At 34.2% G+C, this 24,509-nt stretch overlaps 4 protein-coding genes across 4 annotated transcripts; all 4 read left to right on the top strand.

The window, feature by feature from the left end:
* Positions 1 to 1,482: 1,482 nt before the first annotated feature.
* On the top strand, positions 1,483 to 4,532 carry LOC110370339 (uncharacterized). The gene is made up of 4 exons (XM_064038874.1): positions 1,483 to 1,851; positions 2,625 to 2,806; positions 3,795 to 3,905; positions 4,356 to 4,532. Exons 1-4 carry the CDS (start codon positions 1,702 to 1,704, stop codon positions 4,501 to 4,503), a joined length of 591 nt encoding a protein of 196 aa, XP_063894944.1. The 5' UTR covers positions 1,483 to 1,701; the 3' UTR covers positions 4,504 to 4,532.
* A 1,567-nt stretch (positions 4,533 to 6,099) lies between these two features.
* Positions 6,100 to 11,840, top strand: LOC126055705 (uncharacterized). The gene is made up of 4 exons (XM_064038999.1): positions 6,100 to 6,443; positions 8,925 to 9,106; positions 9,553 to 9,663; positions 11,637 to 11,840. Exons 1-4 carry the CDS (start codon positions 6,276 to 6,278, stop codon positions 11,776 to 11,778), a joined length of 603 nt encoding a protein of 200 aa, XP_063895069.1. The 5' UTR covers positions 6,100 to 6,275; the 3' UTR covers positions 11,779 to 11,840.
* A 4,990-nt stretch (positions 11,841 to 16,830) lies between these two features.
* On the top strand, positions 16,831 to 18,829 carry LOC126055745 (uncharacterized). Its single transcript, XM_049846325.2, has 4 exons — positions 16,831 to 17,060; positions 17,497 to 17,717; positions 17,990 to 18,100; positions 18,453 to 18,829. Exons 1-4 carry the CDS (start codon positions 16,914 to 16,916, stop codon positions 18,661 to 18,663), a joined length of 690 nt encoding a protein of 229 aa, XP_049702282.2. The 5' UTR covers positions 16,831 to 16,913; the 3' UTR covers positions 18,664 to 18,829.
* A 770-nt stretch (positions 18,830 to 19,599) lies between these two features.
* Positions 19,600 to 22,415, top strand: LOC110370337 (uncharacterized). The gene is made up of 4 exons (XM_064038997.1): positions 19,600 to 19,875; positions 20,639 to 20,856; positions 21,461 to 21,571; positions 22,135 to 22,415. Exons 1-4 carry the CDS (start codon positions 19,741 to 19,743, stop codon positions 22,343 to 22,345), a joined length of 675 nt encoding a protein of 224 aa, XP_063895067.1. The 5' UTR covers positions 19,600 to 19,740; the 3' UTR covers positions 22,346 to 22,415.
* Positions 22,416 to 24,509: the final 2,094 nt, after the last annotated feature.

Raw genomic sequence — 24,509 nt, 5'->3', positions numbered from 1 at the left:
CTCACGATACAAACTTGAACAAGCAACAGTCTGACGCAGTGTCTGCACAAACTTCGTACCCTAATAGCTGGCAGACAATACATGCGACGTTTCCTTGTATTCCTAAACTTGGTACATAATTTCAGATTACCAGCAGGCCCCGGGACGGCGTCTGAACTTCATAAGCAATACGACGACGCCCGAGGGGACGATGGGAACTGTTCTGAACGGTACCCGAAATGTGGACACGTTGGAACAGTGTAGCGTCATTTTTATTGTTTATTTTTTGTTTTTATTTGTAATAAAATTAATGGGTTTATGTTTTATTTGTTTGGTTTGATTGAATTTGTGGTGAGTGTTGATAGTTTTTGCGGTACGTTAAAATTGTTTGTGGCAGTTACTAGCTGCCCAAGTGAGCAGTACGCAATGATATTTTAATTTATCGGTTTAGGACTATTTGTAGGATCAGGAGTTTTGGTGTGCATGCGCAATCTATATAAATTATTTTTGTATTTAAAATATTAGTGAGAATAACTGATTGACGACAGACCCAGATTCTTAACACTCAATCAATCAATTTTATTTATTTCTCATCATCAATATACCTACATGAATTTGTTGAGACATGTCATGAGACTGGTGTCTGAAGTAGGTTAGTCCTGTACCTATGACAGAACACCAGGCTTACCATCCGCAAACTCATATCAAATCAAGTGCACAACAACAACAAACAAGTTGATCCCTAAAAAATTCAAAGTTCAGATACATGTAAGACCACGATTAACCCATTTTGAATCTTAATAACTATGCATAAGTGTGAATTTGGGACGACTGTATGACATTCAAAAGTGCAGACGTACTCATTACTTGCTCAAACATTGAACTCGAAGTCACTCAGAGCATTCCGTTTGGGCGTTAGAATAGTGTGGAATGGATGTATTTAATATATTTAATTCTTGAATATTTTGAAGGACCTAGAAATCTATACCTAAGTATGAGTATATAAAGTATTAAGGTATCTCTTACCAATATTATAGAGCTGAAAAATTTGTTTGTTGGAACGCGCTAATTTCAGATTTGAAGTTCAGAAAATTATGCACTGTTAGATAGTGCATTTATTGAGAAAGGTTGAATAATTTTCTTTAATACGCAGACTTTAATCGAATTATTTTCTTTCGTAGACAGCTGATTCAATATTTTTTACAATTCTTCAAGTAGATAATTACATTATTGGAAACAAATAAAACAAACATCTTATCACGTGCGTTTGTCTCAGAACATAAAGATATAAGGAAAAATCTTGCCAAGGTCATTGACCTAAACAGTCAGGTGACCCAATCTTTTAAGGCTAACAATATTTACTTTGCTATCAGTCGGACATAATGCAACCACTGAATATGTGAGAATTTACAATAGTGTGCTATTAGTGAGTGATCGTAACGTTTTAAAAAACCCTTTGTTTTAATTTATATTATGTTCTGAATACACCACGTAGGTATTGCTAATATGAAATGTGAAATAACTTAAAAAAATAAAAATATTAATAAAAAAATATCTCACGTAAAAAAAAACAATTGAACGTTTGTAAAGCCCTTAACAAAATTTGAAAATAGAACAATCCACAAGACGCCATCTTAGAAACATTGACGTCACATCGTTGGGCGAACGAATGTGTACCTTTGACATTGTTTAAACCGCCTCCGAACATCCCAAGGAGGGAATATGAATGTGTTACAGTTTCTTGTAATAATTTTATTATTGTTGTGTACGTATGTTGTGTTTGGGAACGATAGGTGTGATAATGTGAAGACTCCGGTCAGTGGATTGAGAAAGAGAAGGCATTTGACGTTTCCTGAAGGAACCGCTATGGTGGTAAGTACGCTAACATTTTTTATTTCAAAAAAGATTTTTGAATGTCGATGTGCTTTTGTTTCTAATTATGAATGCACGTCCTACGGTTGGCAACGTACCCTTAGTTATTGCTTCTAATGCATATCTATTAGTTTGATATAAAAATCCTTTAAGCCTTCATTAGTGTAGTCAGTATGTACAGAAAATAAACAATTGTTTCAATCTACAGTAATATAAGTACAAAATGAAAACCGTCGTGATTTTAAGTTTACTTCATTTAAGCAGAATTAACGCGAAGTCCAACTTTAAATAACTTTACCATATAAAATGCACGGACTCGGAAGTTTTTATGGAAAACGACTTCCTTGGTTTGCGTTATAATGTATAATGACTAAAGAATTTAAACTTTAATGCTGTGATGGAGACTACCTGGATTGTAGCCTTAATAATGCATGAATAAAACGTTTGTTTGTGCTTCGAAATAAATGGGACTTTATTTTTATGATAAATATTGATATTTTTTGCTGTGTGACAATAGTATGTTTTTGAAAACCATCATTTCCGTAAAATGGGCCGTTGTTACTAAGATAAAGTATTGAGTTCGAAGTCGAAAAATGTGCAATACTTACAAATATTTTCAATCAAATCAACTTCATTAACGATACGTTTACTTAATAACCTAGCTCCTCACGCATGCTAAACGAGTATAAGTAGCACTAGCATCTCATTCAAATTCACACCCTATAACCATACACATAAAATCCACATTTCAATGACACGTTCCCAATTTTCAGTTAACCATGTCGGTACTGAAAACCGTGATGGTTCACGCCCCTTCAGGTTGGAATGTGGCTGTCGAGATCGATGTCATCTACCCATTGCCGAGTCCAGAGATGATCAACTTGCTATTCAGAAGAAAGTTGCATCATCGACAGAAGAGAGAACTTTGGGAGAAGTTGCAACATGCTTTGCAGAGGTAAATAATATAATTTAATAGAAGCTGATAAGTTGTGAATCTGCTCGCATTTTCACACTTAGATAAATAAATAAATGTGAAATTTTCGATGTGTGAATGTTTGTTATTTACTCTTTTGCGTATTTTTAATGAGACTCGAAGGTACGAATAGGTACACGAGTAGTTTACTAATTCTTCCACGAGGTTTTACCCATGTTCCGAGAGAACTACTTTCACACATGCTTTTCTTAGATTAAGTGCTCGTTACTCAAAAATCGTAATAAATCAAAATTAGATAGGTCAAGGTTAAAAAATTACAACAACTATACGAAAGAGATACCACATTTACTGTGAACGAAGATTTTACGGTCATGTAAAACTGGTAACAGGGCAATGTATGTGTGTATGAGTAGGTATTTGTTTGATCCTTCGCTCGTCGGTCATAAGGAGGTATTACGTGATGAGTAGGCCTCATCAAGTAATTTCTCCTCAGAACTGACAGAACAAAGCGGTGTTACCGACGGACATGGTAGAGCAAATTCTTTGGACGTTTTGTTGTTCATTCATACAGGGTGACAGTGTACTGTTGGATTATTGTTTGTGATGTTTTTGCAATAAAATGTATGTTAGTGTAAATGTATGTCTTACCTAGCAAATAAGCGTATGATATGGTCTTGGTCACCTATAATTGGAAGGTCACTTAATATGTAATATGTGGACCCAATAAATGATATTTACAGTTTTTAAAGATTGAGGTGATGCGTGGTCAGCTATAATTTCATTGCATTTAAAAAAAAATGGATGTCCCTACATTTCAGGTTTAATAAACTGTAACAGAAAGTGAGATGTAATATTTTGCTGTATTTTTCATATATCTTGTATTTTTCATATATCTTGTATTTTCTCCAACAAAACGGAAGCATTACTAGACCATAAAGCTTATTTGCGATAAAATCCTAGAAGACAAAGTTTACAGTAACAAGTGTTCAGTAAATCATTTTGTTTTCAGTTACAACTTGGACGGTCGCTCCTGTATTTATCGGAGCATATGTGAAGCGAGAACACACTTGGCTCCACCGGGGAAGTCCTTGGTGCATGACATTTTGAGGGCTGTGTTTACGTAAGTGTCTTTGCCTTTTGTATGGCAGAAAAATGTTTATCTGCCTTGGTCTCCAAAGGTGACTAGTGTTCGATTTTATATGGGGAGTTTTTCTAGAAGAAACTGGTTCATTGTGCCGTAATGTCAATATACAATTTTGCAAGAATAGTCCGCATACCTATACTTATGTATTATAAATCTGGATTGTAGTTTACATTCTCTGAACATGGGCAATGTTTTTTCCGGGTACAGGAATAAGTTTTCCCGGGACGCGGGTGAAACCGCTTGGAACAGCTAGTAACTGATATTAAGACATTTTTGAAATACAAATTCTGTTGCACAATTTTATCAGCAAACTGAACAGCCAGCTCTGAATCTATAACCATCCAGATATAACCATACAAAATTATTTCATAAAGCCTTATTTAAAGTTAGCCAGCCGTTAATAGAAACTGTTCGTTTTGTTTCAAGCGCCCCAGTCCACGAGGAAGGATTTAAAGAGGAAGTTAATGAAACTTATTACGAGTTATTGGAACCAAACGTCTGTGAAAGAATCCACGATTGCCCTATTTCGATACTGGAAGTTGTATTGGGTTTGAATAAAAATAGTTATTTTTGATGTATGATATTGTTTTTTTAAAGTAAATGAATGAGAACTGACTAAAGCCTTATGTCAAATTAATTACTCAAACTGTGTCTTGAACCAATTTTTTATTAAAGAACAGAGTGTAAGTACGTCCTTCGGATGATTGAAATTATTATCATTTTTGTCTTGGTAGGAATTAATTTCAGGAAATGCCTACAAGTGTAACACCCAATGGTCAAAGGGCCATTCTACACGTAGACGTACACGCAAATGACGTCGAAAATAATTTGCTCTTCAAAATCAAACGAAAACTTAATACATGTGAATCACGTCAGACATGCAATATCCTCAGTACAAAATAATTATGATAAACAGATCAACATGTCTAGCGATGATGTTACGCGAACAATGTTAAAAGGGTTACCTATTACTTGAACTTTAAATACTATTCCATTCACGCGGAACTTCGTGGTCGATGACTGACGAGAAAAAATGTGCCACCAAAAATAGACTTAAGGTTTATGTGGTTAAGGTTCATTTCGCAGTGTGTAGTTACTTGGATGCCAAGGAGGTGTGACTCGTGACTAAGCTAATGAGGGTAGGCGAAGGCTCTAATTCTTTGATCCAACATCCCGGGTCACTGAACACGGTGGAAACGCGCACGAATCACATTCTACGATATCTTTGTGTAGATAAGGTTTGTATGCAATTTTTTTTTGGCTTTTTTGTGTAGGAATTTAGGGTTGGTTTTTGAATGAAAATGTTATAAAAGGGGTAATGTGAGATGTCCATATTAATCTTCCTTACTTATGATGCTGTGATGATAAGGAGTTAAAATGTTTCCATTTGAAAAGGAATTTAATAAAAAATAATTCATGTATTCAGGCTATAAACATATTCAGTTAAGTATAAAGTTGTTGCAATATTAATTGTTTAGGTAGGTAAATAGTCATATTTTAAAGATGTATAGATATGTCATTTTTGGATAAGTATCAAGTTAAAATATCGAAAATATAATTTTGTATGTAAAAAATACAAATGTCGACATCCTTTCTAGTAGAAAACATCTCAAATCAGAAGTAGAAATCAGAAGCAATCGATACGGGGTCTACATGAAAATCTATGAAATCACCAGATCTTAAGATATCTGTGAAGAAACACCATGTTAATATTCCAACTAAAGTAAATTAGACATGGAATGTGTGTAGAAATAAATGAAGATATAATTTTAACAATTAATTCCAGGAGAAATATTAATATTCAATTATTAATTAAGCATATTAACACGGTCAAAAGATGCCAAAACCTTAAAAATATACGCACCTATAATTTTATGCCTCCGAAACAAGCTTTTCATAGTATTAATCAGCGTGTTTTATTGTTTTTATCAAACATTCTAATATTTTTTGTATAGATTAAATTAAACATACTTGCCCTAATATTCCCATAACGACTACAAGGCAAGCACCCACACTATGCCATCACCCGGTTTATCCCACCGGCCTATGTGTGCCATCCGTGAAAAAGTAAAGAAAAACTTGCCAGTCATGCTCTGATACACATAACTTTTTTTACCGACTATTATTAGATCGCGTCTGTCACTGCTAAGCCGCACCAAGTACCTACTTTACTTATTCACGCAAACATTAAAAAAAATACAATTAAAAACCGTAAATACAAGTAAAAAAATACAGGGTAAAATAGTATGTCAAAATCATAATTACTTAAATACAGAAATAATTTAAGCGACAGAATTGAAACAAAAAAAAAACTTCTTAGCATTTTTAAATTAATTAAAATTTACAATGGATTTAAGTAAATATTTGTTCCTAGTATGTATATTAGTGGGCAATGTATCAAGTGAGTCGTCAGTGAATTCTACGGTGAAAGAACAATGTCCCAATGTAAGGACTTCGTTAGTTTCCGTGAGGAAGCGCCGCCATCTTGCTTTTCCATCAGGATCTGCTTGTTCTGTAAGTACCTATTTTAATATTGTGTATAATAATATATTGTGTGTAATAATATATAATAATATATATCATTGTGTATACTTGTGCTAAATAAATAACTTAACTATCAATGAATATTAAAGATGAATTTGAGATAAATCATTTGTAAAATAATTTAATTGCTACTTCTGCCATTCATGTAAAAGAGAGCTAATTTTCTAAGTATTTTCTGTCATACTGCTTTGACAATTTGTAGTCGATAATAAACATTAAAATTATAACATGTGAATCTGCCCAAAAAAACCTTTGTACATTATAAAAAAATGCAATTTATATAATATTATTCAGCCCGCCCTAATTAATTTCACTCGAGTGTGCACAATTGTACACATGTTAACAATTCATATTTACAACCATTAATTTTATCCCGCACCTGTTTCACCTTATGTATCACTCAAAACGTAATATATCATTCAGGTATTTTATAAAACGGTATATATATTTTACCTCTTCAGCATTAAAACAGTCGTATACATAACTTATATGTGATATTCAAATGATTAATTAGCATAAGTACCTAGTCATTTTCATTGAAATTCACCCCCTTACTTATAAAAATCTCTAATCACCTTCTAAGCAAGGTTTTATCTAATCACTACTTAAATTCTTAAGTAGTGATTAAATGTTAGTTAAGACATGCTTAAGCAACATCACTTTTACACGTCATTTTAAAAACGCTGGGGTCGGCATTTCCTATTCGTGATTATATTGCTTGCAGATATTGTAATTAAATATCATTACTATTTAATCAAATGTCGATGGAACAACATCCACATGACATTCGATAAAGTCGTAGAGTGGTCTAATGCAAAAATGTATACTAGACCAAGATATTTTGTAAATGTAATACTATACTTACAACGGCTGAATACAAGATTGTGTTCACGAAGGCACGTGCTTCCATAACATGGAAGAATTGCAAGGATGCATGCAAGACCCCATTTGTAAGACAAGACTGCAACTTTACAGCCACTTCGCGGCAACTTTAATAACTCCATTTGGGTAGATTAAAATTGCCGTAGCACTTGGAATTTTAATGTTAAGTTTCGTTAATGCCAAAAGGTGAAGTGATTATGCAGTTCGCGCCAAATTGAAATAACCTTTGCAATCTTGGAGATATTTGACTCCTTGTGCATTTGTTCATATAGATGTTGTCGAGATATTTTTTTCCTGAAGTTAGCTACTATTGACAATACAAGAGTGATTAAAAATCAAAAGACTACGTATCACACGTACACATGTATCAAATAGGTAACCTTAGAATTGCAAAGTTATCTGACGGGAACATGATCTTTGAATTATCGGCATTTAAATATGAAAATAATAACAATAATATGAAAATAATAACAATAAAAATCTAATAACTGGTTTTCCCCTACAAAATCTAGTAAATAAATTCGTGTACATTTGTGATTGTCACCTTATTTTGTGGTTTGGGGATTAGCGTTGCTCTAATAGAGCGGCTCATGACGTCCAGTGTCAAAATTAGTAAACGTATTATAATTATAGTTTATTAATATCTACTAGTACTATTAATAAGGAATGTGCGTGCACAACGAATGAAATTTTAACTAAAATTATAATTACAGAATGCTGCTTAACATCCCTTTTTTACAAATTATTTTTTATAAGACCAGCTCAAGGATTTTTTTGCCTTTCCTTTAGATTAACACTTACCCTGGCATTTACATACACTATCATACCTCCTATATCTTCGCATACAAAGTCAACACAGTAACATCTCACTGCAACTTCCCTAAAACAGTACAATCTCAAGATTTAATGACTGCAAGTAACTTCTGAAGTAACACTAACACGGACAGAACAAATCTTTTAGACTAACGAAGCGTCACGTACTTACTCAAAGTTCATTTGGGCGCCAAAACTTAGTTTTTGGGCAACTAACGTTATTTTGACAAGTTGCTTGAAGCAGGTAGATTTATTCAAGACTGCCAATCACTTTAGATTTGGGTAAATACATTGATTATTTTGATGAAGTTGGTGAGGAACTTTGAAAGATGTTAAGGTCTATCGTTACGCCTGTTAGACTTTAGGGCTAACAGCAATCTCAGATATTATTCGCTAACATAAGTGTATACCTATACACATCAAAGAATTTAGGTATACCTTAATTCTTAAGGCAGACTCCACCAAAAGCTGACCGCAGTGGAGAAGTTTTTTTAACAACCAATGGAATTATTTCGCTCAGGGATACTACTGTGTGGGTGGAGACTAGACGTTTAATTGTTAAGAAACAAAATTCTATTAATTGTATAAAAAGCTTTCCACTCCACTCCACTTCATAAAATAAAGGCATTATAAATTCAAACTACTTATTACTATTCCATCTTCAGTTTCTACCAGAAAATAATTTACTCAGTCAATGTCTTGTGTTCAGATATTAGCTCCACATAAAAGTAATAATGTACTGGTGCCAAATTCCAGGTAACCACATCAGTAGTAAAAACGTTTATGACCCACGCACCATCAGGGTGGTACGTGGTAGTGGAAGCCGAGCTGGTATACATGCTGCCAGACCATACCATCATCAGCTCACATCTACGGAGGAAGCTCCATCATCGTCAGAAGAAAGAGATTTGGGAGACTTTGGAGAGTATGTTTCAGCAGTAAGTATAATGGAGTCTTTGGTCTTAGCGATCTGGTGGGCAATTATGATAGGCGCTCGCGATCGGCAGTTGTTTGTTGACCATTCGACAAAAAAATTGCGACCAAATCGGACTGAACAGTTTTAGCCGCTAAAATGGCGAGTGCTGTAATCACCCAGCTGATCTTTTGACTAAAGCTAATGATTAAAATCTATCTACGTTATTTGGAGTTTAGTGTCATGGTTTTTTAGAGTTTGGCAAATAAAGACAATAGATAGCTAGACAAGTTTTAGTATTTGAAGGCTCAGAAGTTTTTTCTAAGGGACTTTTTTTTATAAGTGTCGGTTCTTGGTTGTGGGAAGTATATGTACCTCGGTGGCAGAGGCTATTTCGGGAAATCTTTCTACAGTAGATACAACTACAACTCTAGAACAGAAAACTTTCATAAAAAATACCTAATGTTTCAGACGCAACATGAATGGGCGCGCATGCGTAATAAGGACGATATGTGAAGCCCGACAGAGTTTGGCGCCAAAAGGAAAATCTCTGGTTCATGACATACTCAGAGCTATGTTCACGTGAGTATAGAAAATATTTGCCCTTTGATTTATGGGTCTAAAAGTCAGTGGGGAAAAGAAACTTCGCTGGATCCACTAGGCACAGACTCTATTTTTAATTTGCTTTTTAGAAATTCAATTTTTGTTGAAAACAAATATCCCTTACTTTAATGAAAATCAGGAATATAAACCGAGTAGAATTGTCTGAACTTAATCATATCAAATTCTTACACGTGTTTACAATCATATACCTACTCACATTTTGAGTAAACACATATGTATTTCCCTCTAATCGTTCACTTACTCTCTTGATCACAATAACCTTAAAATACGCATCCATTATTCAAATTCGTATATAATAACTGGTGTAAGATAACCGCATCATTGCTGAATGTTCGTATCCCTCTAATTGCCTTATAATCCGAATACGTGACGTTTATACGTCGCTGGATTACGTCATAATATTATCTACAGGGAGTATGGGAGTAGAATCACTAAGCCTCATTACTTGAGATTCTCCTATAGTACATATAGTACATACATCACCCCCTTTGTTGGTACGACGATTCTTTAAACTCCTTTCACGCGAGCAATGGATGACGTGTCAAACATTTGGTGTGCTGTGCAAAGTTCGTGGTATCCCGTCGGTGGTGAGTCGCGTAGGCTGTTTTCATTGTTAAAATTCCCTTTAAAATTTCGTAAGTGGTATTGTGTGTGGGAAATTAGAGGCTGACGTCATGATATCGTACTTAGTTGTAAATAGACGTGTTTTGTTTAGATCGTCCATAGTTTAGTGGTAAGGTCATTAAACTTTGTTACCAAGGACTTTCATCGATATCTTCAATATCTTTTTTGATGCAGAAAAACTAAAAAAAAAAACAAGAAGCTAAGAAAATAATATATCATAAAAACAGTAGTTGGCAATGTATCATAAGAGCGCCTTTTTGGTAGCGAGGTGCCAAAACCTGCTACGTACAGAATTTATAGAAGTTACCCGAATAAATGTTTACCTGAAAAGGAAAAACATGACGGTAACCTTAGAATTCTTTTACTGACGAGTTAAGCAGAGCCTTAACTTTAACGTTCTATACACTGTCTTTTCAGATATCGAGGCGTCTTGGCTAATTTCTAATGTAAAATTTTTTTGAACGAATTGTTGCTAATTTAATTTTATCAAAATAGATCGTCACCAGTCACCCTGCTATTAAAACAATCTCGAAAATACCTACTCCTTTAGCTAAACATATTCGTAGTTTTAAAAATACAAAATAAAGTTAAACAAAGATTCAAACAGACGGTATTGGAGTACACTAGCAGCTGGGTTTCTCCACAATTTAGCTACATAGTAACGATAGAATAATCGGCTATAAACTATTCATAGTCCGTATGTAGAAACAGCTGGTGACACTAGCTACTATTATGCGTTATGAGGAGCATTATTTAAATTACAACTTGTATTGAGTTACCTCTTTTGTATTTAAAAACTAGTATTTCCTTCAATTTAAAGCAGATTGGCTGCATGTAATGCATACCTGCTTCATCAAGTTTACAAAGTACATATTCCAATCGGGGGCATCACGAAGATTTTGACTATGTCGTGATCAAGTGACACCGAATAATATTTTCGAATCCGACTCGTAGTTATTATAGAAATCTCGTCTAAACACTATAACACTAAAAACTAATATTCCAGCATTGTGCGTCCTTCAAGAAAAAAAAAATGGTTACCTTTAAGACAAAAATTTTTGTCATCATCTTTCACTAGATCCTAAAATACCAAAGTGTTTTATGCCCTACAACTCAAAGAATTATTTACTTTAAAATTATCATCTGAGACAAGACTCCAATCACCGTTACCGTCAACATAGTCATCCACTCAAAAAACACAATATTCTTCAAAGCAGGTGCATCTAACCAGTTCTTCCACTCAACAAACATCCGAGACAAATCCTCGGTCCCCTGGAGGTAGCTCTCATAAATTATTTTTATTTCAGAGCGCCGCTGCATGAACGAGACTTTATTGAAGAAATGGGTATGACGTACACTGAGTTATTGGACCCAGACTTTTGTGAGAAAGCCAACGATTGTCCACTTTCTGTATTAGGCGTTATATTGGACCTGAATAGACAAAGATAGCGTATACGTTGTACGTTTTTGTTTGTTGTTTTCTTTGTTAATTATGGAGTAAAATTATCCTTCGGAAAATGTAGTTTTTCTGCCTACCTTAGGCACATCATCATCATTATATAAGCACTTAACAGTGTCATTTATTATTTTAATCATGAACGTAATCAAGTCTTTTTTCAGTAACAGTGGAAAACTTAATTTAAATCACTTATCTAGAGTGTGAATACGAACGCTTATCAAGTACCTAACTGTAATATCGTTATTATATTCCATTAGCTATATTATAAAGTCGGTAACGCGCCTGGTGTATATGAGAAGCTTGCAGAGGGTTTACTTGAAAAATTAAATGGACGCAACGACTAAAACATACATTGTTGTTTATGAATGATTATGAATTTCAGCCTGTAACAAGTTCCGTCGATAAGACTGAGACAGGTCAAAATATCTGTAGGATGGAGTATCAAAATTGCCCCAAGTTGTGTGGCGTATAGCCCATGTTAGACTTTAGTCGAGCAATGGTCCAATGTAAATAAAATAGACTGATGATTAGGTATGCGTAGGTATATAGATTTACTTCCCTTTGAAACTTAAACATAAAAATTGCTTAACTGAGTACGGATCTTAAAGAAAATATTGGTGCTGACAAATTTGAATTTTGAAATATCATTATATTATATATATTTTTTCACTTTAATAACTTCCACTTAGACCACACAGCAAAGGGTTGCAGCCCTTCGTACAGAAGCATCCATTAAGATCGATCAATGCCGTTACACGCAACACGCATTTGCATTAGGTATCGATCATAAACTCGTTCTATATTGTAATTAGCCATTTATTATTCACCCTATATTGTAGGTACTGTAAAATTTGTTGTGGGGAACACATGGGATATGGAAAAACTTTTATAAAGGTTTGTTAGAACGTTGCTAGGATATTTTGGGTAGGTGTTTTGTAAGGTAAGGTTTTTAGTATATAAATAAAAAAATAACCTAAGCAAGAAGCAGCCACGAAGAATGAGATTGGTTATTTGACAGTTTTTTTTTAATCTACAGCTATAATACTTTGCTAGTTTATTTATTTATTTATTTATTTATTTAATAGTTCATGTACACAGATACACACACAGAATACAGAAAAGAAGAAAGATAGAACACATAGTACATAGGCACAGCTTATTTCAAGAGAAATTTCTTCCAGCAGGCCCGTTATGGGAGAGTTAGAATAATGATCGTTGACTTCTTGTCGACATCGTTAAAGTACAAATAGGTTAGTCTGTGTTAATAGTTTTTTGTGATATATTTTTATAGTATTTAACTAATAAAAAAATGGATATTTTATTTAAAAAAAAACGAACAGAAAGAGGTACACATTTAAGTGCACCAACCTTCGAAATTAAAACGAATTTGCTTTAAACCCAGCAAAAATTGTTTCTGCACTTACGAACATCAAGGAGATTTAATTTAATGGTTTTAATCCTGCAGCCTCTCCCATAATTATCGTTGCAACGTGCCAACGCATGCATAGAGTGCACCTGTTAGTCTCTTTTTGAGCAAAAACGATGTCCGCAAACACATTACGGGTTCTCATTTACATATGTATATGCCTAAGTAGGAAGCTGCTATGATTTTTCAGTGAACCTCTTAAGTAGTTCAGAGTGTTTAGTTAAATTATATAGATGATTATTACCTACAGTATCAAGAAAAATAAGAATCGAACTTTCAGCAGATGTTAAAAAAAATACATCAGTTAGGTACAGTTATTAAAATATTTCATTTTCTGATAAGAAAGGACAGAGAGGCGTCCATTTCAAGGTATGAACTACCTTTCAGAGATACTTCTTGAATCAAACAATGAAGCCATCCCTTCTTTAGGTATGAAAAATTGGAGTGTGATTAGCGTCAAATGTTCAGTTTCGTCAAAGTATAACTACGAGAGAATTCTACTCCATTAATAACCGCTCCTCCTTATTTTATAACAACCCTTTAAAACCAGACCTTTTCCTTCCACCAAATCTTTACAACATCAACATATTCAGCTACCAGTATCTAACATACACATTACCCAACTTACATACGACTATCCCCACAAAATCCAGCTTAACAGCAGTCCAGCTTAAGTTTAGCTCGAAACATGGTTCTTATCGATTACCCACTGGTTTTTAGTGCTGGATCCCGAAAACGTTTATCGCCTTACACACCGGTGGCTTTAATGGGCCCTACCATTTGCGCTTTACCTAAGTTTATTTTGTAGTCCGTGTGACAATGTGTGACGGGATGATAGATGTGTACTTGGCTTGGACACTTCTGATGGTTATGTTGATTTTTTAAGTTTTTGCTTTGTGATATACTTGATGACATATTCACTCGAGAGCCTGAGCTCCAGAGCTTAAAATAGTTTTGGGTCTGGAGAGCTTAATAATTTAGATTAATTTTGAAAGTGGCATCTTTAAACTCGGGATTATTTTTATCATTGCGATGAGAATAAAATATTACAAAATATTGTCAATTATTTTGATTGCTGGAGTAAAAATTATTGTAGCATATTACTACAGCCCACGAAGAGCCACAACTTACAACCTTTCAGCAATAGACCCTTTTGATGAACTCAACAAAAATATCAGACAAAAAAGAATGATGACCCGACGCCTAAAACGTTACAAAAACAACGACCTCATTGCCCTAACAGGCATAGAATTTATCAACGTTTTTATCGAAGCCCATCCAGGCTCGTCCTCAAATAATAATGTTGGCTATAAGTGTCATTCGTCAGACATTAGTAGGGGAGGTCAAGTCGCCCCGTGATGTATGTTTTCATAAATCTTTTGAACGCTAACACTTGGATAACGGCGTAAAGACTTTAGTTTGCGAATGCTACCTACATGTTTTTGGGAAGAAATGAGACTGGAAATATATTAGTACCTTTGTGTTCGTGGCAATTACCTAGCAGCCTTACAACATACATAATTATCTTTTTTATTATTTACTCTACTTACTGAGGAAAACCGCGTGAGAATCCGTGCAGCAGTTTTTAGGTTTATCGCAAACAGACAAGCAGATAGACACCCAAACTCGCTAGCGGACTTTTCTTTCTGATATGTGTGATACCATATTAAAAACTTTGTTGTCTTCATAATACTCTCTACATTAGTAGAACTTTTTAATCATCTGCAGGAGAGCTTTTACTATTACAAGTTCTAAGAAGCACCTGGAAAAGCTGTAGGAATGAAAAATGAATGCACTACTAAATTCATGGCTTCCCATGTATCCTATGACCTCTTTTTTGGACGCCTGCAATGTATTAACCCTCGGCAAAGGGGAATAAAATCGTTAAATTTTACGAGTTTCAATCTTGACTTGAATTTCAAGTGGCAAGAACGTAGAAAAGGGATTATAAAGGCACATTGTAATGTCACACACAACCTTCACGTGATATGAACAAAGGATTTGTAGGTCACGACGAAAACTTTTTTTATTAGGTAAAAATCTATTTTTAACCGACTTCCCAAAAAGGAGGTGGTTCTCAATTCGTCGGAATCTTTTTTAGGGTTCTGTACCCAAAGGGTAAAACGGGAGCCTATTTTTTCGCTCTTCTGTCCGTCCGTCCGTCCGTCTGTCACCAGCCTGTCTCATGAACCGTGATTGTTAGAGAGTTGAAATTTTCACAGATCATGTATGAATTTTTGTTGCCGCTATAAGAATTAGTACTGAAAATTAGAATAGAATAATAATTTTGGGGTCTCCCATACAACAAACGTGATTTTTTTGCTCATTTTTGCTCTATTACGGAACCCTTCGTGCGCGAGTCCGACTCGCACTTAGCCGGTTTTTTTTATGTATGTGTTCATCGATTACTTAGAGATGCCTAGACTGATTTTTGAATCCAGATACTGTTGTAAATAAATAATTGTACAGACGAGCATTGTTTAACCTATTATAGAAATATATTCAGGATACTTATCTTGTTTATATAACAACTATTTTCCCTTTCCTAATATCCCAATTTTCCAGAAATGAGACAAAGTATTAAAATTTTTTAACAAATAATGTTGATACGTTTTCCCTGTAAGCCTTTCTGTAAACATTTTGATAATTAACAAAGTATTTTCAACTTTCAATTCAACTTAATACCGTGGTCTGAATTTAAGCCTTCTAGACTCAAAAAAGAAACCACAGCTTACCCATCAAACGTGAAATAGAAGCCATCGATTTCGTCCACAAACGTAGCGCAGACATGATTTGTATACAAACAGATTTGGGTAATGGTGCCACCATACTGCCTATGTCGCTGCGCCTAATGGAATGTCTGCTATCCGTCATCGGGGTTTTTACCCTACCGATATGCAAACTGGGACTTTTTTACTTGAAGCTTACTTTTATTTAAGTGTGCCATACCTAAATACCTACATTCTACCTACTTTGTAAGTACATGATTTTTGGCGGTGATTGAGTTGTATTTTTGCGTATGTAATTTTTATACGCATTTTAGGTGTGATCTATTAATAAGGTAAAAATGTCTGTTAATTACACGTAACACGTATATTATTCGTAAATATTTCATGTGAATTTCAGCTTCTTGAGATAAAGGGTCTTGATAGACAGACAGACAGATGGACAACAAAATGATCCTATATGGGTTCCGTTTTTTGTTTGAACCCTAAAAACACCAAAAAAAGCCTGGAAACTGAATGCACAAGACAGTACCCACCAAGACAGATGAAACCTAAAATTATTCAACTTCAATCTCTGACAGCCTCTTAAAAATTATCACACAGTCAACTATAGCTACATATGTACGTATGAGTAGGTAAATTCATCAACAGCTATAAAAAAGTCTGTTTGAAAGGAAACATACCAACAATGCATTGCTAGAAACAATGAACACGCACTTACTAATTTATCTAAAAAGGGCGCTTTCCACCAAATATGACACATCAATTGGTGCTCTTTAGCGACATTAAATGACACAGTTATAAAGTTTAAACAATAGCGTTCAATACTGTCCCGTTATTTGTGAATCAAGATCATATCACTGTTTTGTCTTGTAAGTGATACATGAATTTTATTACAAAAAAAATCTTCAATGTTTTAAGTTTCTTAAAGCATAAAATTTGTATTTAATGAAATAGTGTTTTGTTTTACACAATGTATTTAAATGTAAGTTTATTAGTCGTAATATTGTTGAGCTGTTTTCAATTTAGTGCATTATCAAAAGTTAAAGATGATTCCAAGTCTAATGCTTTGTCGAGAAGAAAGAGATACGTTGCTTTTCCAGAAGGTTCCAGTTTTTCGGTAAGTAAATATTTATTTATTTTTAATTAATGTACCTACATGTACAATGGAATACCTAATTGTGTCATGTTAGCATTGAATACAGCTCCTTTGGCGAATTCAAAATTTGATTTTATGGACGTGTTACAGGCCTTCTCTTTTGCATTGTAGTTAAAAACATTCTTTATGATTAATAGAAAAAATAAAAGCTGGTGATATTTCAGTATCAAAAGTAGATAATTTTTACCTTATAATTACCATATCAAATACATAGGTACAATTATCATATCAGGTACATAGTTGATAAAGCTGGTAAAAGCATTCGTTTAATGTTAATCGCGAATGTTTTTATTACTTTCTCAACTGTATATGTATAACTGCACCTATTTGTTTTTTTTTTGTCACATCATAAAATAAATAATGAGAGTAAACAAATAATTTTGCATCCATTTCCCAGTGTGCCGGCTGCATGACAGTAGGACTGATAGGACAGCCGGCCCCGTCTTCAAGTCCTGGCACCTTCACGTTCAGCGTCAACTGGGCGATAGCATACGAGCTGCCCAACGTCACGGAGACTTCGATATACTTCCTGCAGAAGAAGTACTTTAACAAACAGCATCTACAGAAGAGGATTAATAGAAGAGAGCTGTACGGAAAATTGGAAGCCATTTTGGATAAGTAAGTTTTAAGATTAATATTTTTCCCCACGAATAATTTTTTTCATTATATATTTATTTATTTTTGGAAACTAATCTTCTACAATCATCTATACAAGAGAAAAAGACGGGCTCTGATCCCATATGTGGATATTCTAGGACAGTTGGCAACTCAATACCTGATAGGTATATTGATCGAAATGTTGATGGGTATTGCTCAGCTCAGTCTTCCTTCTTACTCAGGAAACATGTATTATATTATATTTTTTTACAACATTATTCTTTGTATTTCAGCATGGGTTACAGCGGGCGAGAGTGTATCCTGAAGACGTTATGTGAGACAACACAGAGACTTGTGCCACACGGAGATAACGTCCTTGAGGAGATGTTCAGGACTTTGTTTACGTAAGTTTTATTAACTTCATAAACCTTAAGCTTAAACTTAATGACAAATATAGTATAGATTTTAACTTCTTCGGAAAATATGCCAATACCTTATCAGCGTTCAAATAATTTTGAAGAAGTTTTTTTTTATGGTTTTGCCTACATTTGATTAAACTAAAGACCATGAATACTCGACACTTTTTAGGATCAATTCTGATGCAGGACTTTGATTATGATACAAGATTTAATAGTAATTCATCATTCGTGACCTTAATCTTAGCTAGGTGTAATTTATCGTAATATTTTTCATTTACTAGAGAATTTTTGTGAAACAGACAGATATATAGGTAAATATTATTTTATTTCTCCGCAGGATGCCACCAACAAAACTCCTGCCAACAGAACCACTAGAGCACGCAATATACGACGCGGCACATCGACTCGGGCGCATCGTAGATTCATGCGATCGATTCAAATGTCCGATCTCATTGGTCGATCTTATCAAAGGGTATTATAATGCTCCAGCGCCGAAAGTGGATGTTGGACTGAATCCTTGGGCACTGTTTAGTAGTAATTTTGGCTAAGTTTATAAAATGTTTTTTTGGTGCATTTCTGCTCTTATGAATTGTTTCTTATAAGGGTAGATTTGTGTATCATTAAAATTGTGCTTGATGGAAATTAATTGAATTATTTAATGGTTATTGGGCTGCCTTTAGAATTTATTTTTAAAGCAGTTTAGATACAATAAATGTGTATATTGGCAACTAATGTTTTTTTTTTTGTAATTGAATTGAGTTTTTGGTTTTCTATTGTTGTAGTATCGTTGTATATTTTACCATATCACCTAGTGGAAACTGAACACATGTGTATCATTGAAAATTCAAACCTATATTAAAAGCAATCGATATCAAAATATTACCAAACAATGGACCAAAAGAGATATGATGGGTTAAAAGCATTTACTGAAAGATAACTTTTGGGTATAATTGATTCCCAATTTTGACGGAACCCGCGTTAACAAGTAAATGAATTGCTCTCCAATAAACCTTTGTGAAAGCCTTTCAGTGTGTTTCAGGACTAATTAATCAATTTTCCATATAATGGTGCCTGTCTAGACTGGTGGGAAGATTTTTCAAAATATTTTTGTTGGAGTAAAAATGTTGTAATTATGTTACAGTTCAATTTCAGTGCCAATGTTGGATAAGGGGATCTCATACAGAATATGATATATGGTTTAAAGATATATGCTCTTTTTCGCAATTATACTTTAGTATTTTTATCTATACTTCTCTATAATTATAGGTTATAAAATTAAATGATGCAATCGACTATTCTCTGGGATTGAAGGATAAATATTAAATTGCTAAATTTTTATTTTATGAGAACTTAACTAATGGTGTATTCAATTTATAGATTAAATGAAAACCAATATTATTCTCCATTATTAAATAACTGTACTCTCAGTATTTTAGTACAAATTAACAGGAAGAATTCAGACCACTAAAGTCACAAAAGTCACAAAAGTCGTGTGGCCACACTTAACTACTATTTACTTGAAAATCAGAGAAACCGTTACTTAGTCACGGTTTAACAGATAAACCTTAACTTTACCATTGCTTTACTCATCTATGGAACGGTAAGCACGATATTCAAATTCAAAAATGAAATTACAAAGGAACGTTTTAGTTTTTCTTATATTAGCTAGTTTTGGTGAATTGTGTGCAGCCAAAGCAGGTTCTAAGGTATTGTCGAGAAGAAAACGATACGTTGCTTTTCCTGAAGGCTCCAGTTTTTCGGTAAGTAATCTTAAATGTTTTGCTATGATTAAGAATTGATTTTGAAATGTTCTTCTTTCAACTCTGTCTTAAAGCAAGTATTAGTTCAATAAAATACGTTAACTTTCAATTGCTGATCAATAATTCTATATAGCAAACAATATTTGAAAGAGATCTTTTGTTAGTGTGTCTGTGACAGTGAAGACTGCACTGAACTTAGATTAGATGCAAAAAACCTTAAAACGCAAACACATAAAACTTGACTTGATTACGTATTTTTTGAAATTTTATGTCCCTTACATTTTAAGAGAGTTTTTTATGACTTATCCACGATTTATGTCGTTTCTTCCCATATTTCCATGGTGATGTTAGAATGATCATTAAAGTATAAAGTTGATGGTCTTTAACATAAGGAGTTAATTTAAAATTCAAGGAGAAGTAAGATGCAAGACTGGTATGCAATAACTTTTTTAATGAAATTTTTTGAAGAGCGATGTATTAAGCAGTTTTCTTAGAGCTAGATTTTTTATTTAGGTACTACATACTTATAAAAATTAATATGTGTCCTTCTCGGAAAATCAAATTGGAGCTTGAATATTACTTCTTTGCGCTCACGGATAAAAAGTATCCTATATCCTTACTAAGAATCTAAACTATCAGGGTAGCAAGTTTTAGCGTGAAGACGCGACAGATAAGAACGGACGTAGTATTTCCAGTAAATATTACTAAAATTGTTCCTGAAACTCAAAATCATTATACTTTTTATTATAATCATAATTTCCAGTGTGCCGGCTGCATGACCGTCGGTGTGATTGGCCAACCAGCTCCATCAACCAGTCCTGGAACCTTCACTTGGGGTATGAACTGGGGCATAGCATATGAGCTGCCAAATGCTACGGAGACTTCCAAGTACTATAGGAGATATAACCGTCTATCTAAGCCTAAAGAACAGAGAAGAAGTAGAAGAGAGCTCTATGGGAAGCTGGAGAAAATTATGGAGAAGTAAATTTGATAGTAGCTGTTAAAATCTTATGAAGTTCAAAAATATTCATGTTCTTTCATTCCGAATGTTTAGTTCCACTTAATAATAAACCAGCCATTTTCCCGCGGTTTCACCGGCGTCCCGTGGGAGCTACTGCCCGCACCGGGATAAAATATAGCCTATATTACTCGCAGATAATATAGCTTTCTAATGGTGAAAGAATATTTAAAATCGGTCCAGTAGTTTTTGAGTTTATCCATTACAACCAAACAAACAAACAAAGTTTTCCCCTTTATAATATTAGTATAGGTATATTGAGAAGTTATTGTCTGCAAGACACATTTGCAGACAATAACTTTCTCTTTATGCCTTTCACCCACCACATGTAGAATATGTCCTAATCTATAGGTACTACCGCTAGTTTTCTGCAGTTTGTTTGTTTGAACACTCTAATTTTAGGAACTACTGAATCGATTTGCTAAATTTGTTAGATACTGCTGTACCATGCTGCGGCCTCTAAGGGGGCGCAGAGTGCCTATTACCAGGTTACCAGGCTACCAGAACACGGGGAAACCCCTGGTGAAAGTTACATGGTCATTAGAAATTAAAATTACATTATTTCAGCATGGGCTACGATGGCAGACAGTGTATCCTCAAGACGTTGTGTGAGACCACGCAGAGACTTGTTCCACATGGAGACAACATGGTCGAAGAGATGTTCCGGACTTTATTTACGTAAGTACTCATTGAGAATAGATCACCACGGATTAAAGATAAATTAAGCTCGCCTCAACTAAACTGAAGTGTATTTTATCGTTGAAAATATGTAATTTGGCAATACAGCAAGTTCAAATAATTTCGTTTAGTAGTTCCAATTAGAAATCTACGTCATGCTGGTCCGATAGAATTCTTGTTGGACTTTGTTAGATCGTATTAAAAAAAATTATAGAAACTTCTAACTAGAATCAATGAGCATTCTAATGCGTAATTTATATACCTATACAACTTCTGTCTGGCAGCTTGGCGACGATGCCAAGGTTGCCACTATAATGTACATGGTACAGTGCACCTCGCTCACTCAGTCGCCAGTGTGGTCGCCAGTCAGCGTGCGATTTCTTCAGCGATGACGTAAACAATTGATTGTCGAGACGTCATGGCCACTCGACTTGACGACTTTGGATGCCAGAAGTAGCTAGGCCTGCGCCAATGGCGACGTCGCCATGGCGTCTCAATGAGGCAGAGCTCTTAGATTTTAAGTTTTATTCAATACCAACCTTCATTACCATTTTCCATTCCAGCTTACCAATGACGAAGGTCCTAGCATCAGAACCTCTAGAGCACGCGACATACGACGCAGCACATCGACTCGGCACATTACTAGCTAATTGCGACCGGTTCACCTGCCCTATATCCTTGGTGGACTTAGTTCAAGGGTACTATAATGCGCCATCTCCTAAGTTGGATACAGGTTTGAATCCTTGGGCTCTGTTTAGCAGTAATTTTGGGTAGAAATAAAGTGATTGTACTATGGTGATTCTGATAAAATAAATAAATTGATTACCTACACTATGCTGTTGTTGTTTTTAGGGTTCCGTACCCAAAGGATAAAACGGGATCCTATTGTTTTCGCTCCTCGTATGGACCCTTCGTGCGCGAGTCCGACTCGCACTTGGCCGGTTTTTATTTTTGTTGACTTTCTGTGTTTGTAAGTAAACCTTTGAAAGGCGTTTTAAATTGTTGAATAGGTCAGTGTTGCTTCTGGATATCGTGGTAGTTATTTGTGTATTGTGGTAGTTTGGAAGTCAGTTACTCTGTAATGTACTCGATAAAACTAATGCCAGAAAGGTACTGTTGATATGTATTTCTATATTGGATTTTCACGTTAATAAATTCATAGTCTTAAAAGAATTTTCAGACGTAGGCACATAATATAATTTTATACGTAGGTATACTGTACAGGTTTACTGTAGCTTTTGATTGTCGAAGGAATCTGTGTACATTTAGGAGTGTAAAGTAAGTTGCAAGTCTGTTAAATGAATAAAACACATTTGTTTATTATTAACGCATAACATTTAATATTTATAGTTCATATTTATAATACATTTCAATGTTAGCAGTAAGAAGTCATGAGTGTATTCATAATGGTAATGGTAGTGCTTGATTTTTTATTTTAATTAACATTACAAAATGGGACTTATACATTAAACCTTAAGAGCTAAATTATTTATTTTTTTATTATGTATATTATTTCGCCTTACCCTAAATTTGCATTCACCTAGTTTTTTTTATATAATAATTGCTTACCAACTATTTATTACAATATTACTTCAATTACGGAATTCATAAATTATTGAGCTATGACTTAGAACGTACAATACGAATATTTACTATATTTATATATTATAATATATGTATGTATATTATAGTATAGTGCATAAATCTTAAAAGTATAAAGTGGCAATGATTTCGTGATACAAGTGACTGAACATTTAAGGTGCGGTTTCACTGACGCGACTAGCGGTGCGCCATGTCACGCGACACGAATCACAAATATACAAACAAAGCTGACTGTAAGCGCGACAATTTCTAACTTATGCTACAAGTACATTCAAAAATTCACCTTCATCGAACGTGTTATTTATTTATTAAGTACATTATCGTTCAGTGTCGTGTACAGTCAGCGTTCACAGTAACAAGTCAATACGCACGTTCGCGCAACCGCCGCGTCAGTTCAGCCGTGCCTCTAGTCAACTATTTTCCTAACACTATTACTATTGAGGACAAGATTCCCATTAGAAGTCTATTATTGTATGACGTAATATTACAGTACCTTATATATTAAAATAATTTAGGAATTTCCTCTCATGTTACTATCTATCATCTATATTTGTATCATTAGTGTGGTGTTCGTTTGCGTAATGCCATTTTCACTGGTCAGTTTGTTTTATGGGAATTGTAGATAATCCTTTATTTTATAAACCAAATGATTTTGTTACTAAAACAAATAAGCGTAGTCTGAACCTTTTAAATAGTAGATTTTTGATTATAGGTACTAGATATTGACATTTAGGAACTTGAGATGCAAGAAGGAAAGTAAAACTGGTAAGATTTACATGTAGGAAAATAATGTCAAAATTAATTAAGTATATGAAAAAGTCGGAACTAATCTTCAATTCCCACACAACAAACACCGTTACTCGTGACGAGAAAGGTGAAAAATAATTCGATAACAAACAAAAAATTATCGTAATTATAATTACTAGTCGAGGACATTAATTACACTTAATAATATTACAAGACGAAAATCTTCGAACGTTCACTTAACCTATACGTCGTTGCGACACCAAATTATGGCAATGATCCGACAATATAAAATCTCCAACTTACTCAAATTTAATACAAGTACGATTGCTTTCGTTTAAACTAAAGATATACACAACTTACCTTAAATACAAGCCCAACGAGGACTGACATCGATAAAATTATTTCAACTAACTTTGGTTAGTTAACTAAGGTAACTAATTCTAGAAGCACACAAAAGGTATAAATATAATACAAAAGTTTCTAAAGTAGAAGAGTGTTATTGTAGGAAAGATTGAGAAAACAAAACAATTACTATAGGAGGTACCTATACCTAAATAATATTCCTCAATTACGTAAAGAGCCCTTTCAA

This window comes from Helicoverpa armigera, chromosome 17 (genome assembly GCF_030705265.1).
Source record: "Helicoverpa armigera isolate CAAS_96S chromosome 17, ASM3070526v1, whole genome shotgun sequence".
Taxonomy (NCBI): Eukaryota; Metazoa; Arthropoda; class Insecta; order Lepidoptera; family Noctuidae; genus Helicoverpa; species Helicoverpa armigera.
The sequence above is the reverse complement of the archived record's forward strand: the minus strand, read 5'-3'. Positions and strand labels throughout refer to the sequence as shown.

Excerpts from the sequence above, each read along its gene's own strand:
- LOC110370339 (XM_064038874.1), top strand. The coding sequence starts at position 1,702 with ATGAATGTGTTACAGTTTCTTGTAATAATTTTATTATTGTTGTGTACG. Across the intron at positions 1,852-2,624 it reads CTGAAGGAACCGCTATGGTG|TTAACCATGTCGGTACTGAA; the intron begins GTAAGTACGCTA and ends CCCAATTTTCAG. Across the intron at positions 2,807-3,794 it reads TTGCAACATGCTTTGCAGAG|TTACAACTTGGACGGTCGCT; the intron begins GTAAATAATATA and ends TTTTGTTTTCAG.
- LOC126055705 (XM_064038999.1), top strand. The coding sequence starts at position 6,276 with ATGGATTTAAGTAAATATTTGTTCCTAGTATGTATATTAGTGGGCAAT. Across the intron at positions 9,107-9,552 it reads TTGGAGAGTATGTTTCAGCA|ACGCAACATGAATGGGCGCG; the intron begins GTAAGTATAATG and ends CTAATGTTTCAG. Across the intron at positions 9,664-11,636 it reads ATACTCAGAGCTATGTTCAC|AGCGCCGCTGCATGAACGAG; the intron begins GTGAGTATAGAA and ends TTTTTATTTCAG.
- LOC126055745 (XM_049846325.2), top strand. The coding sequence starts at position 16,914 with ATGTATTTAAATGTAAGTTTATTAGTCGTAATATTGTTGAGCTGTTTT. Across the intron at positions 17,061-17,496 it reads CAGAAGGTTCCAGTTTTTCG|TGTGCCGGCTGCATGACAGT; the intron begins GTAAGTAAATAT and ends TCCATTTCCCAG. Across the intron at positions 17,718-17,989 it reads TTGGAAGCCATTTTGGATAA|CATGGGTTACAGCGGGCGAG; the intron begins GTAAGTTTTAAG and ends TTTGTATTTCAG.
- LOC110370337 (XM_064038997.1), top strand. The coding sequence starts at position 19,741 with ATGAAATTACAAAGGAACGTTTTAGTTTTTCTTATATTAGCTAGTTTT. Across the intron at positions 19,876-20,638 it reads CTGAAGGCTCCAGTTTTTCG|TGTGCCGGCTGCATGACCGT; the intron begins GTAAGTAATCTT and ends CATAATTTCCAG. Across the intron at positions 20,857-21,460 it reads CTGGAGAAAATTATGGAGAA|CATGGGCTACGATGGCAGAC; the intron begins GTAAATTTGATA and ends ACATTATTTCAG.